General features: G+C 39.3%; 1 protein-coding gene across 1 annotated transcript; it reads left to right on the top strand.

Moving 5' to 3' along the window:
- Nucleotides 1–349: 349 nt before the first annotated feature.
- LOC123874366 (sorting nexin-27) lies at nucleotides 350–15580 on the top strand. Its single transcript, XM_045919666.1, has 10 exons — nucleotides 350–660; nucleotides 8471–8573; nucleotides 9230–9503; nucleotides 9990–10087; nucleotides 10706–10801; nucleotides 11343–11493; nucleotides 11999–12162; nucleotides 12682–12871; nucleotides 13410–13591; nucleotides 14067–15580. The coding sequence occupies exons 1-10, from the start codon at nucleotides 392–394 to the stop codon at nucleotides 14133–14135; spliced, it is 1596 nt and encodes a 531-aa protein (XP_045775622.1). The 5' UTR covers nucleotides 350–391; the 3' UTR covers nucleotides 14136–15580.
- The last annotated feature ends 14 nt before the right edge of the window (nucleotides 15581–15594 follow it).

Raw genomic sequence — 15594 nt, 5'->3', positions numbered from 1 at the left:
ATAATCCAAGAAAATCGGTTCAGCCGTTTGAAAGTTATCAGCTTTTTTCTAGTTACTGTAACCTTCACTTGTAGGGGTGTTATAAATTTTTAATTTACACTTGTACCTATCCCCTGCAGCCTTAAAATTATTTACATTTACTTCACCAATAGGAAAACTGAAAACTTCATTGTTCTCGAAATCTCGACCTCAGGTAGAAATTCTCGATAACTTCATAGTTATGTGTCGGACATGTGTCGGACTGCTTCGACCATAGATTACATATACCTTAGTCTGTGTCGACTGATCCTGACCATGGACTGACTTCAAGTTTCAATGATCTGTAGTTCATTGTCTGTGGTTTCAACTTTCAAGTGACATCAAATGTCATGTTTGTTCGAAATTGTCCAAAATGGCCGAGACAGAAACTGATAATAACAGTATTGTACGGCCCGAAAAAAATAATAAGGGCACAGTAACTAATAATGGACCCCGTCGCGTTACTATATACAAGACAGAAACCGGCTTCGGTTTCAACGTTCGCGGCCAAGTTTCCGAAGGCGGGCAGTTGAGATCGATCAATGGTGAACTTTATGCACCTTTGCAGCATGTTAGCGCCGTTCTGGAGCAGGGTGCAGCTGAGCAGGCCGGCATAAGAAAAGGGGATAGGATCCTAGAAGTGTGAGTCCCAGTTCTATGTAATTTTTATTCAAGAATTCCATACAATTCGCGGCTGAAAAAGGCGTATACTTTAAGAGGCTTTTCTCATTATTGTTTGCATTTCCCAACCTCAGCAACAATTATTATGTTTTTCTTACTAGAACTAACTGGTTCAAATTACATTCTTTGTTATACGAGACTATTGAATAGTGCCTGTGAGTCATAAACCTGTTTTGCGAAATTGTTGTTTAGAAACAGTTACGTCCGATGTCTTGTGCAAACGTATACGAAAAATATATTATTGTTGAACGTAAGTTGGGCAATTGAGACATTAGCAATGTTTGAGTTCTTTGCAGTGGGTAATCTTTGTTTTTCAGATCTTACAACTATTCATCCTTGATGTATACATTTTGTACAGGTGTATGCAACTAACCAAACTCGCTACGGCTCACACGGCGTAGCTCGAAAATGCCTATTTACTAGTGCCTCTACACATTTCAATACTCACAGTAGCCCAAAGTAGTGTATAAAGTAGGCCCTGATAATTCGCATTTGCGGCTAGAATCCGCCCCATGTTATGACCCCTTTACACATTAGCCTCTCAAACTTTGATGTGATCAATGTGATTGATACCTAATAAAAACCTCAATATTTGGGCTGGCTTTAACATCAGTTTAATTTTCAGTAGCTACAGAACCATAAACTCATCAAATAACGGTACAGTTGATCACAATGTTGTAATCACTAGCTATCATAGTTTGCAGTGATAGCCTAGGGGTAAAATTTTCACATCTTGTTTGGTGATGGAACCTGGGCACATATCTGTTACTTTTTGGAGCTATGTCTCAGATAACAACAGTTAGAAAATTTGCAGCAAAACATGGATTTCACATACATTTGCAGGCATCAAATGCTACATTTGAAGCTAGGTAGGCTATGAAACAACTAGATATCCTTGATCACATCACATTTGACAGATGTTGATTCAGGATCAAAACCGAGAGTTTCCTCACTCTAGTTCACTCTAGCTATGTGCATTTCATACAGTTAAATATCACTTGTTTTAATGATATCTAAAGGAACATTCTTGGGGCAGCCTACAGCCCAATAGAACGCGTCCCCAGGTGGCGGATAGGGGCACACCCACTAGATATCCTAACAAGGGTATCTCAGGGTAGAAGGGAAATAAAACACCTCCCGCGGACCAAAAGGCCGGAAAGCATATTCCGTTATCAAACCACTTTTACAGGCTACTCTGACTTATTCGGAGCTCAGGCTGTAGAAGGAGCTGTACGTTAGGCTGGAACGTACAAAAGTGCGGTGGTGGAGGAACCCTACGGGGTCAACAGTGCGGCACACTGTCTTTCAAAGAGAATTGAATGACACAGCGCTAATTTCGGGCTTATGGGCGGTAAGCTCATTAGAGGCAAAATTAGCAAGGTTGACATCAGAACAGGATGTGACCAAGGTTGCTGGCGGAGGAACGTATTTTAGCAAACGTCAACGACAGCAACTAGAGGACGTGTTCCGGCTCGCCCACTGTTCACCCACCAACCCGCATCGGACGAGCGTGGAGGGTTATTTGTCCAAACCCCTTTCAAACTTTCACATGAATCACAACAAACAAATTAGGCCCCAAGTACCCGGTAGTTCTGGGGGGAGAGATGCTAATGACAGTAGGCCGACTCCTCCTGGAACTAGGGGCAAGATGAATCTCCGGGTGGGTGGATTTAACTGTCAAACGACCCAAGCGTTTCATATTACGGACACCGATACATTGAATATACTGACCTACAATGCTCGCACCTTACGTACCGAGGAGCGGTTAGTAGAGTTAGAAAACGCTTTGGAAAATGTCAAGTGGGATGTTATTGGTCTCTCAGAAGTAAGACGGGAAGGAGAAAACACTTTTGAAAGAGACCAATCAATATTTTATCATTTTGGAGTAAGTGGAGGCAAACATGGTGTAGGATTTTTAGTTCACAACCGATGGAAACATAATATCTTAGAATTTGTTGCGCTCTCAGAACGAATAGCTATATTACGACTGCAAATAAATGTTAAACAAATTCTTACAATTATACAAGTTTACGCTCCAACATCCTCTTATTCAGATGCAGAGGTAGAAGATTTTTACGATCAACTCGATAAAGCTCACGACCAACATAAGGGAACTTGGAATCTCATCTTGGGTGATTTCAATGCAAAAATTGGATCTAAACAAGACAACGACGATGGAAAAACCCTCGGACCTCATGGTTATGGTTCCAGAAACGACCGAGGAAAACGACTATTACAATTTGCCTTTGGACAAACCCTTAGTATTAGCAACAGTTTCTTCTACAAAAAATCACACCGAAGGTGGACATGGATGTCTCCAGACGGTATTACCAAAAATGAAATCGATTTTTGTCTCTCCTCTAATCAAAATATTATAAAAAATATTGAAGTGCTAAACAATTTTAAATTCAACTCAGATCACAGAATATTACGCGCTACAATAAAATTTAACTCTAAACTCCACAGAATGCGTTTAATTAAAAACACAATACGACGAATAGACAAGATTTCACTTTTGGCTAGTAAAGATAAATTTTGTTTGGAATTAAAAAACAGTTTTAGCTCCCTAGATACTACACTATGCGAAGAAGTAAACCTACAATACAATAACATCATCAATAACTTAAAAATAGCTAGCCAAAAAGTTAAAACTGTTAAGAAAAAAGAAAGAAAACTTTCTCATGAAACCAAAATTTTGATAGAGGAGAGACAACAGTTGACTCGAAATACACCTGAGTACGCTTCAAAAGACAAAATAGTCAAAAGGTGTATACGAAAAGACATAAGAAACTCTAATACGAAAATAGTACAAACAGCTCTTGAAAAAAACACTTCCCTTAGGGCCGCCATTCAAGGTATACAGAATAACAAAACTTCCATCAACGCGTTAAAAGATCATAAAGGTTTAAAACAGACAAATAGGTCAAAGATTCTGCATATCAGTACCGAATTTTATAAATCTCTTTATTCCGACTCCAACCATAAATTAATCCCCGTAGATACTATAATAAATCACGATACAAGCTCGATGGACATTGAACCTATTTCAAACTGTGAAGTCCATCGTGCACTCTGTAGTATGAAATATGGTAGGGCCCCCGGAGAAGATGGAATTACTACAGAAGCACTAAGATTAGGTGAGACTGTATTACTTCCACATATAACAAAATTGTTTAATACTATTTTACATTCTGGTAATTTACCTGAACAACTTTGTCACTCAAATATCATTTTACTGCACAAAAAAGGCGACAAAACAGATGTAGGTAATTATCGTCCTATCAGCCTGATATCACATTTATATAAGACATTTATTAAAATAATAGAATATCGAATATCGGGACAGTTAGATAAAAACCAACCTGCTGAACAGGCTGGCTTCCGACGCGGCTTGTCTACCACTGATCATCTCCATACAATAAATCAATTAATTGAAAAACATTTAGAGTTCGACCTTCCACTTTATTTAGCATTCATAGATTACTCAAAGGCATTCGACAGTTTAAAACACTCCAAAATTTTCGAAGCTTTAAATAGCCAAGATATCCCATCCCAATACATTAAAATATTACAGCAAATATATCACAAAAGCACAGCATCCATCAAAATACATTCAACGGGGCCGACTTTCCACATTCAAAAAGGTGTGAAGCAAGGAGATCCACTCTCTCCCAAACTTTTTACTGCAGTTTTAGAGGAGGTGTTCAGGAAATTGGCAGTAAAATGGGTGGGAAAGGGTATCGTCATCGGGGAAAAAAGGCTTTCTAACCTTCGGTTTGCAGACGATATAGTCCTTTTTGCTTCGTCAGCGTCCGAGTTGGGGGCTATGATTGCTGAGCTCAACGAGGTAAGCGTCGGGGTCGGACTTGAGATGAATATGTCAAAGACCAAGCTCATGACAAACAGCACAAAGCGTAGGCTAGAAGTAGAGGGTGCGGAGATTGAATATGTCCATGAATACATATACTTAGGCCAAATAGTCTCTTTTCAGGCGAGACAGGATAAAGAAGTTTCGAGACGGACCGAAAACGCCTGGAAGGGTTATTGGGCCATAAAAGATTTAATGAAGGGAAACCTTTCATTAAATCTAAAACGTAGACTCATGGATATGTGCATTCTTCCCATCCTCACATATGGTGCTCAAACTTGGTCTTTGACGGATCATCAAAAGTCCGCACTGAGAGTTTGCCAGCGGGCAATGGAGCGCAGCATCCTTGGAGTAAAGCTGACAGACCATGTTAAAAACAGCATACTGCGCTCCAAGACGCAGATAACGGATGTGGGAGACAAAGCTGCCAGACTAAAATGGAACTGGGCAGGACATGTTATGCGCATGTCCGATGAACTGTGGGCAAAGACCACAACACAGTGGATGCCACAAAATTTTAAAAGACGTCGAGGCAGGCCGAGGCGTCGCTGGCGAGACGAACTCGATGCCTACATGTCGGCCTGGCCTCAAATTTCTATAGACAGAGACAGGTGGAAGAAAGAAGGGGAGGCCTTTGCCCAACATTGGGACAGTTCGGGCTAATAATAATAATAATAATAAATAATAAAGGAACATGTTCCGATGAAACCTGCATGATTAAGAATTCTCTATAATGTTCTCAAGAGGTGTCTGAATTCTGCCAATCTGCACTTGGTCAGCATGGTAGACTAAAGCCTAACTCTTCTCACTCAGAAAGGAGGCTAGTGATCACTAAATATGGCAATGGGTTAAGATGATGTTGATCAAAAAATGTTTGAATTAAATTATTATTTGATCATCATACTTCCACTTGACTGAAATTTAAAATCAATGAATTTTGCATAAGTAAATATGAACATTATTTGCATACAATGTAGTAACAGCCTAGACACATCTGGCATCTAAATATAGCCACTCTGTATTGTGTAAGGCTTCTTTAGACTGCATCACTATTTACCACAGATTATACAAGAATTATCATCGCTTAACTTAGATAAAACCATGTAAGTCAAAAATAGCATATTTTCACAGCCAAAAAACTTGCCATTTCATGAGATGATTGGTTAATAGATACATATAATATAGATACATAGGATATTAATTTATAATATTGAAGATAAGGTTCATAAATAGATATTTAATTTGTATGGTATATTAGATATAAGGTTATTTTTTAAGATGTAAGTACCTACCTATGTTCTACACTAGCGAATTGGGTATACTGTAAAGCTAGATGTAGGTTTAGAAAAAAAAAACATTGCAGTAACTTTTTATTCCTTTGAAAGATAGACTTTACAAACCTTTAAGAACATTATGTAGAACTCTCAGGCATGCAGGTTTGTTCACAATCAATCCTCACAATGCAGGGTTAATTCACAGATAAAGCAAGTAAATTGTTTAAAGGCTCAACTCTAAAAAGTTAGGGGTGGCCGGGATTGAATCCCCAACCTCCCCAATAGCAGACGAACGTCTTGACCACTGGGTTATCATAGATTATAAATACCATGCTATTAAATAATAAATACACAGCCCCTGAAATCCCACAATAGTTTCAGTGGGATGTGATAATACAATTTATAAATATCCATTGTAAGCAAATCTGTGGGTAAGATACTGCTATCGAGCACGTGTGAGATATGTGCCCACACAAATCATAATTACTGCCTAGTACATTCCATACGAAAATAGTTGTCTATTTGTCCATGTGTTTTAAATTACTAGGTCAAATCATCTCCAGAAGGGTTTCCATTGAGGCAGAGTCCCAAAATCGTTAATGCATACTTAGTACCTTTTTTTTTTTTTAAAAAAAAAAAGAATATTAGCCATGTTAAATGACTAATATTCCCCTTTCCTCTCCAACTAAGCGTCAGGCTTGTGCTAGAAGTTGGTACGACAATAGTGCAACGGGCGGGGTTTGAACCATCGACCTTTCGGTTTCAGTCCACTCCTTTACCGGTTGAGCTATTGAGGCTAACCTCCTTTTACCTTTACTACATTATTGTGTATATAATAGTCTGGTATTAATACGAGAACATGGCCAGATACTCCACTAACCTACTTATTATCAGTTATCATGGGACAAGAATTGTATCCTCACATTATATTCATTACATTAGCAACCCAGTGTGTGAGTGATAAATGCTTAATAAGGTTACGATAAAAAATATGCACTGTATTATTTTAAGAACTGCTTACTTGCCTGCTTTACCTATATGAAATTCGAGCTAAGTTGTATCTATACTAATATTATAAATGCGAAAGTGTGTGTCTGTTTGCTACCTTTTCACGATCAACCGCTCAAACGACCTTGACGAAAGTCGCAGGTATAGTTTGCATGCAACAGATGGACATAAAATCTTTTGTCCCCTAACAACTTAAGCCAAAACTGAGCGTGACGCCCGCCTTACTTGAACATATGTGTATTTGGATGTTGGTAAAAATGTAGGAACTCTTTGTTTTTTCTGGGATAAAAGTGACATCTGTAGATTTGTTGTTTCAAGAACAAATACTGGCTAGTCAGAACTTGTCCAGAAAGGGCGAATGCGCCGAGAATCAGTTCGAACATACGATGCCTCCAGGAGTAACATACGAGAGTTGAGGATATTTGATACATGCTCCATCTTAGGCTGCATCATCACTTGCTAGCAGGTCTGATTGCAGCCAAGCGCTAGTCTATACATATAATTTTTTTTTAAATGCTCTGAAGTTCGTGCGTCTCTTAATATTTCGACTTGCACGAGCGAGTCAAGAGTCTGGCGTACTGCATGCGATTTCCGCGCGTATTTTAAATTCGCGCGATGCTTGTGGATGCGATGTATTGGAGTCATGGAGCCCCTCGCCAACGCGCGTATGAAATCGCCCGAAACGATTCGCGGTAAATTCACCTCTTCTGGGCCAGTTCTCAAGATCATACATATAATGCGAAAATGTGTTTGTCTTTCAATCACGTCGTAACGGAGCAACGTATCGACGTCATTTTCTGTATGGGTATAGTTCAAGACCTGAAGAGTGATATAGACTACTTTTTATCCTGGAAAATCCAAAAAACTTAAAACCACGCGGATGAAGTCGCGGGCGTCAGCTAGTAAGAATCATTGGTCTGGCTCATTTAAAAATATTCGCACGATTTTAATTGATATAAAATATTTTACTTGGTACTGAATACACAGATGGTAATGAGAACGCCACAAATTAGGCTAACAGCGCAATATAAATTAATGTATGTTTGTGCTTTGTTAATAAATAAACAATTAAAACTAACTACACTAATTACTTTCATTAATGATTCAAAACTAGAATAACTGAATACTGAAATAACGCGTAGTAATAAACCATTAAATTCTATTGTGCACTAAAACTCTATTAACTAATATTACAGGTCTAAATATATTGCTATTTCTTTCATATGCTATATATGAAAGAAATAGCAATATACCTATATACCTACGGCATAGCATTATTTTTACCTACTGGTAGCTACTGATTTTGATGGCAATTATATTTTGCATTATTTCCATCTTTTTCTTACCATTGTAATAAGAAAAGTACAAAGAAACTGAATTTAATTTAAAACTCAAACCTCGTGACTTTAAGTGCCAGTCTTGAACATCGTGTTTTAGTAGAGAAGCACTATTTAACCTTTATTTTAAAATTCATTTTCTGGCCTTTAATACTAAAAAGAAAAAGTTGCCAATACTCTAAATTTAGTTTAAAGAAATACACTAAAATCGACGCCATTGTGAGGTATCCTAGTTAAGCGAAAAAGAAAATTAATGGTATTTTAGAAGTTTTTTTTTGTTACAGCAATGGGGTGAATGTAGAGGGCGCCACACACAAGCAAGTGGTCGACCTGATAAAGTCGGGCGGCGACTGTCTCACTCTCACAGTCATCTCTGTCACACAGAAGGTTAGTTTAACACTTATATTTCAATAAAAGTCAAAAGACACTATTTTAATTTAGTTTGAATTGACTGTTTGGATAAAGGTCTCTGTTTGACAAGATCAGATTTTATTTGTCAAAGACAAAGATTATATTTTGGACTGGTTGACAACATTGATGACACTTCAAGATTAATTTTTTAAAACTAAATAGACATGTTGATGCGTTTTGACTCCAATCACACCAAATAGAAGATGAAGACGCAGCCTAATGTGGAGCGCACTTGCCTAGAAAATGCCTATTCACTCTTCTTTTGATAATCCCAAATTAGTGGGGAAAATGGAAGCCGGAAGGGCATATTTTTCATATTTTAGTATTAGCGTATGCCCACGACTTCGACCGCGTGGACTACACAAATTTTTATTCTACACAAAGCCCTATTTTACTCCCTTAGGGGTTGAATTTTCAAAAAATCTTTTCTTAGTGGTGGTTTTCTACGTCATAGTAGCTATCTGCATGCCAATTTTTAACTTGATCCAGTAGTTTAAACTGAGCGTTGATAGGTCAGTCAGTCAGCTTCCTTTTATATCTATATGTAGATTGCCGAGAATCAGAAATGAGTGTCCATGGACTTGGGGACGATGTATTTGCTGTTATTATGGAAGTCTGTGTTGTAATGCCAGGAGGCAGAGCGGCTGGAGCCATGCGACGACGGCTCAGCACCGGTGGGCGTCATCGGCGGCGCGGCCAACTCGCGCGCGACCGTGTACCAGCGCTACGACTACACGGACAAGCGCTCGCTGCCGGTGTCCATCCCCGACTACCGGGTGGTGATGGAGAGGAACACTGGTCGGAGTTACGTCGCCTTCAACGTGCACATGGCGGGCCGGCATCTCTGCAGCCGCCGCTACAGGGAGTTCGCCGCGCTGCATCAGCTGCTGAGGAAAGAGTTCCTAGGTGAGTGACGTGTTAGGAGAAATCGCGCTCACTTCGCTCGCACTTTGTGCGTTTCTACTTTGCTTACATACTTAGAGCAGTATTTTTGATAACAACTTAAGTGCAGCTTTATTTGTTTATTAGCTGACGCCCGCGACTTCGTCCGCGTTGATTAAGGTTTTTCAAAATCCCGTGGGAACTCTTTGATTTTCCGGGATGAAGAGTAGCCTATATACTAATCCAGGATATTATCTATCTCCATTGCGAATTTCAGCCAAATCCGTTCGGTGGTTTTTGCGTGAAGGAGTAACAAACATACACACACACACATACACACAAACTTTATAATATTAGTGTGATACATACGGTGGATATTGGCATAATGAAACAAAAATAAATATGCCAAAAAGAACGTAAAATGCACCGTACAAACGCTAATCTGAAACCGTTCTAATCCATACTTATTAGGATAAATAGAATGTCAGACATTGCTACTTTCTGGTGCAGGCTTTAACTTCCCGAAGCTGCCGGGGAAGTGGCCGTTCACGCTGAGCGAACAGCAGTTAGATGCTAGGAGGAGAGGCCTCGAACAGTATTTAGAAAAGGTAAACTTTATCATTCAATACTATGGCGTCTTAACTTCAGACTTCCAACTATTGGTTTCCTCACGATCTTTTCCCTTACCTACTGTTAAAGCAAGTCATATAAAAATAAAATCTCGTAGAAATCAAAAAAAGTCTCGTAAAACATAAGGCTTTAGTCCGTAGACCATCACATAAGGCAAGTGCAAATTAGCAGACTTTACACACATTCGCGAACATTATGGAGAACTCTCAGGCATGGAAGTTTTCCTCCCCATGAAGTTTTCATTCACTGTTAAAGTGATATTTAATTTTAACGTTTAAACTATTGTGAGTGATTGATGAAAACTGACCCCGGATGGGTTTGAAACTAGTCTGGCTTATATCAACTAAATATGTGATGTTTAATTTGCTTAAATCGCACTTGACTCCGAAAAGTCAGAGGTATGCGCCCGGGATTATTATCACCATTACATCATTGTTACAAATCCTGCAGTTTTAGTAGATGTAGTGACTATCAAAAAGTATACAATGTTAGCAATGTTAGCTATTTTAAATGAATGATTTGATTTTGATTTAACTCGGGACCAAAGCTAGGAAGAACGTTCAACGCCTATGCTTTACTCGAATCTTATTCGTCAGGTTTGCGCGGTCCGCGTGATAGCGGAGTCAGACGCCGTGCAAGAGTTCCTCACAGACTCGGATGACTCGTCCAACCCGTCGCCTGTGGAGTTAAAGGTTACACATTAATCGTTATATTTATATTTTATGTCAGATTTCAAAGGCCAATTTCGTTTTGAAGTAAAACTTCTTTAACGCGACTTGAGAGGTCAAGGCCCTAGTGTAAGATGTTTTTAACCGACTTCAAAAAGGAGGAGGTTCTCAATTCGTTGGAATCTTTTTTTTTCGATTTGGATTTTTTTTCGTTTGAATCATAATCATAATCATTTATTTGCTCAAATGTAGGATAGCATAGATTTTACAAGAATCATTTAGCATTTGAAAGAGTATTTGCAGGTATATTTTGGTGAAGATCTAATAAATATCTTCGGAGATTGAGAACAGAACTCCTCAATGGATAAAAGTAGATTGCTCGCGATCAGTGTAATAGCTTAGTAAACAGTAGGTTTTTAACTAGGCATAGCATATTTTTGTACAGTGGGGCCACTAAGAATTGTGACGATTGTGATTTTTGGTGTTTGTGGTTTTTGAAGTCGGTTTTTTTTTTGAAAATTTTTTAGTGTTTGTGGTTTTTGAAGTCGGGTTTGTTTTTTCGTAGGTACTATTACCGGAGAAGGAAGTGGTGTCGGTGTCGGTGCTAAAGTCGACGAACGCGGATGACGTGTACCGCGCAGTGTGCGAAAAGATCGGCCTGTCCAAAGCTGTGCAGAGCTACTTCTACCTGTTCGAGATCGTCGAATATAACTTCGGTAAGTGATTGAGGCTTGCATATCGTCGCTTGAGGTCCCTGGCGCTGTGGCAAGCGCTGTGGTCCTATCAGCGAGGTCCCTGGGGGTTTTTAAGGTTCCGTTACTCAAAAGGAAAAACGGAACCCTTATAGGATCACTTCGTTGTTTGTCTGTCCGTCGTGTCTGTCAAGAAACCTATAGGGTACTTCCCGTTGACCTAGAATCATGAAATTTGGCAGGTAGGTAGGTCTTATAGCACAAGTAAAGGAATAAATCCGAAAACCGTGAATTAAAAAAAAAATTAAAATGTGTTTTAATTTTCAACGTAAGATAACTATACCAAGTGGGGTATCATATGAAAGGGCTTTACCTGTATATTCTAAAACAGATTATTATTTATTTTTATGCAGAATAGTTTTTGATTTATCGTGCAAAATGTCGGAAAAATTACCCGAGTACAGTGCGCGAGTCTGACTCGCACTTGGCCGGTTTTTTCTGTTATTTATATCCTTAAATTGTTCCACAGAGCGCAAGCTGCAGCCGAACGAGTGTCCCCATTCCCTGTACATCCAGAACTACTCCACCGCCTCCAGCAGTTGCCTCGCCATCAGGAAGTGGCTGTTCAGCCCTGAGCGAGAGATATCCGTCATCAAGGAAGACGATAAGGCTGCGTCGTTTATATTCTGGCAGGTGAGTCTTGATACTTTTACCAACCGAAGCAGTAACCACATTTTTTTAAAGAATATTAGCCATTTTAATCATGACTTATACTCCCATTTCCCCTCCAATTAAGCGTAAAGCTTGTATCAGAAGTGGGTACGACAATAGTGCAATGTAATAGTGGCGGTTTGAACTGCCGACCTTTCGGAATTCAGTCCGCTCCTCAACTGTTGAGCTATCTAGGCATACATTTCCTGTATAACTAACGTGTGCAACTAAAAACACGAATCGAAGCAAAGAGACGCTATAATCATTCTTTCTCACTTACACTAGCCACGTAGTGTGCAAGTAACAGCGAATGGTTATCGACTCCCGTTTATTCTGCATTCGTTATACCACTCTTTAGGTTCATTTTATTTTGACATTATTTTGTTTTGACTCTCAAATACTGAAAAAATTAAAAAATGGGTATTGATGTTAAACAATATAGATCTTATCGCGTATTAATACTATATTTTCTTCCCTTAACTTGTATAAATTTGTTCTCAGGCGGTGGAAGACGTAAACCGCGGCGTTTGCGTGGCGGGCGCTCGTCTGTACCAACTGAAGGCCCTGCAGGAGGTGCGGAGAGCGCCGGACTACCTCGCCCTGGCGCGGACGCTGCCCGGCTACGGCGACATCGCCTTCCCTCCGGCTCGGACAGACTGCCGCGCCACGCCCGTCGTCGCGATCACCGTCGGTAAGACGCTCCCCGGTATTGTACAAGGGACTATATATTATATAGACTATACCTTGGCTTGAACTTTTGAACAGGAATAATTCCACCATTTTTAGGGTTCCGTACCTCAAAAGGAAAAACGGAACCCTTATAGGATCACTTTGTTATCTGTCTGTCTGTCTGTCTCTCGAGTCTGTCAAGAAACCTATAGGCTACTTACCGTTGACCTAGAATCATAAACATTTGGCAGGTAAGTAAGTCTTCTAGCACAAGTAAAAGAAAAATCCAAAAACTGTGAATTTGTGGTTGTCACAAAAAAAAAAGATAACTATACCAAATGGGGTATCATATGAAAGGGCTTTACATGTACCTACATTCTAAAACAGATTTTTATTTGTTTTTATGCACAATAGTTTTAGATTTATCGTGCAAAATTTCGGGAGAAATACCCGAGTACGGAGCCCTCGGTGCGCGAGACTGACTCGCACTTGGCCGGGTTTTTTTAACCTGTTTGATTTTGTCACAAGATGATGATGGTTGGTGATGTTATCGTGTCCAGGTTGGAGCGGGCTGAAATTGTCAGCGTGGTGCGAGAGTGAGAACACCTGCGCGGGCGCATCCGCGACCGTGCCGTGGAGTGACGTCAGGGAGTGGCGCGCGGACGACGAGGCGGCGGCCGCGAGGCTCGCCTACCGCCGCAGAGAGCGCCCGCCGCGTACTCTCGCGCTCTACACGCCATACGTAAGTACATCACTACTACCGGGACACCGGCCTATCCGCACACCCGATGTGTCTGTGGGTGTGTGTGTTAGGAAAAATTACAGCGCTGTATGTTTTAGGCATGTGCAACACATAACACAGTTTATTCCGGCGTTTCTTCTGCTTGAGGTATTTTGGCTTTATTGCTCAAGTAAGGGCTACACTCTACATCTCCTGAGGATGCTCCGTGTCGGGGCGAAACGTGCGTTGAGTGGTTTTGGGATTTGTGTGGTGCTGCGTGGTGGTGGTGCGTGTGGCTTGCTTGGTGGCTGGCTTTTCTTGCATGTTTATCAGTGGGAGGCCGGGCGGTGCATATCGCATGCTGCATGTTGCACCATACGGATTTGTTTGGTTTAGCTGATTATAGAAAATCAAGCTTTTCGTTCCTTGTAAAAATAAACATCTTTTTTCTTTCCCTCTATCTTTCAATAACCTAACCTAAATATTTTTCTTGCAGTACCAGTTTCTATGCAACTGCATGGATCGAATAGCAGAAGAAGCGAACTGGGTGGACACCGGGGAATAGAACCTCGTCCTTCTAGAACCTTCTAGAGTAAGCTAACCGACGGTATTACGCCAACACCGCCGCCATTGCAGATCAGCTCACTTTTGATTCTGTTAACGTTAAAACCAGGAACGGTTGCACTTAAAAAAAAGAATATTAATCATAATATTCCTTTTTTTAATCCCTCTAACTAAGCGTAAGGCTTGTGTTAGAAGTAGGTTCGATAATAGTGCAACGGGTGGGGTTCGAATCGGCGACCATTTTGATTTCAGTCCGCCCCTTTAACCATTGAGCTATTGAGGCTCTGTCAATATCATAACAAAGAAAAATGAAAAATTGCACCAATTTTTACTCATATAGAAAGTATACAAAACTTATACAGAAAAGACTTTTTCTTATTCATGCGACTAAAAATAATGCCGTTTTCCACATTGATAGATGGTACGATTTTTGGTCCTGTCCATTTTCCCAGTTTGTTTTGAAGTTTTGTATACAATAGAAATTAAAATGGCGGCGTCAAGATCCTATTTATGTATCATATATACAGAGTGTTCTATTTAAGTGAGACAGTTGGAATAGATTTCAAATCTGAGTTCCAAAACAAACTATTTTGCGCTTCTTAACCTTTTCTTTTGAGATCAATTATTTTGATTTGATTTTTAACCGACTTTGAAAAAGGAGGTTATCAAATCAGAAAAAAGTAAAAACTATTTGCTGTTTATTATTGAATAAAATTAATAAATAAAAATATGTTTTATTCAAATAAACTAAGTAGGTACTTTTAAATCGTCAAGTGCGTACTACTACCACTGGTTCGGAATGCTCTTCAAAATTTCGTCACATTCAAAAAGGACACCCTGTGTAATATTATTGTAATTAATGTGATTTATTTTATAGAATTAATTAATTATTTAACAATAATTATCGGGAATATTTTAGACGATTTATTATTATAATATTATGTCTGTGGTTATTAGGGTTGCCATGTAAGCCGTGACACTGTGATAGGTTTTTTTTTAATTTTTTTATTGGTAAATATTTTTTAATGTAAGTATGGCGCAGGTGAAATTTTTAAACGATGGTATAGATGATTTAAACTGAAAAAGGGTAGTTGACCAGAACTTATTTTTTTTAGTAAAATAACTGTTTTTTTACACCCATCGCAGTTTGACCTTTTTTAGTCTTTATTAAATGGGTAAAAAACTACGAACTCGCCCAAAGTGAAACAAGCGAAAAAACGGAGTGGTGAAATATACGTAATTGGCTGGCTGGGCAGCGCGTATTGCTTAAATGAGTGAGCGAGACAAACACAAGATTTCAAAAATGCGTAAGAAAGCTTCTCTTCTGTCTGGTGTCTTAGGACATGTCACAGTTTTTTTTTTTTTTTTTTAATATTTACCTATAATTACTATAACAGCGATAGCGTGGCTAGTTCTGTTATTTTTGAACTAAAATGATCGGTCTAGACCTGAGTTGTAAA

Source organism: Maniola jurtina, chromosome 18 (assembly GCF_905333055.1).
Source record: "Maniola jurtina chromosome 18, ilManJurt1.1, whole genome shotgun sequence".
NCBI lineage: Eukaryota > Metazoa > Arthropoda > Insecta > Lepidoptera > Nymphalidae > Maniola > Maniola jurtina.
This window is presented reverse-complemented; position numbering and strand designations above follow the sequence as displayed.

Bases quoted from the DNA above. Each gene is read 5' to 3' on its own strand.
- LOC123874366 (XM_045919666.1), top strand. From the start codon at position 392: ATGGCCGAGACAGAAACTGATAATAACAGTATTGTACGGCCCGAAAAA. The intron at 10,802-11,342 runs GTTACACATTAA...GTTTTTTCGTAG, and splicing joins CGTCGCCTGTGGAGTTAAAG to GTACTATTACCGGAGAAGGA. The intron at 13,592-14,066 runs GTAAGTACATCA...TTTTTCTTGCAG, and splicing joins TCGCGCTCTACACGCCATAC to TACCAGTTTCTATGCAACTG.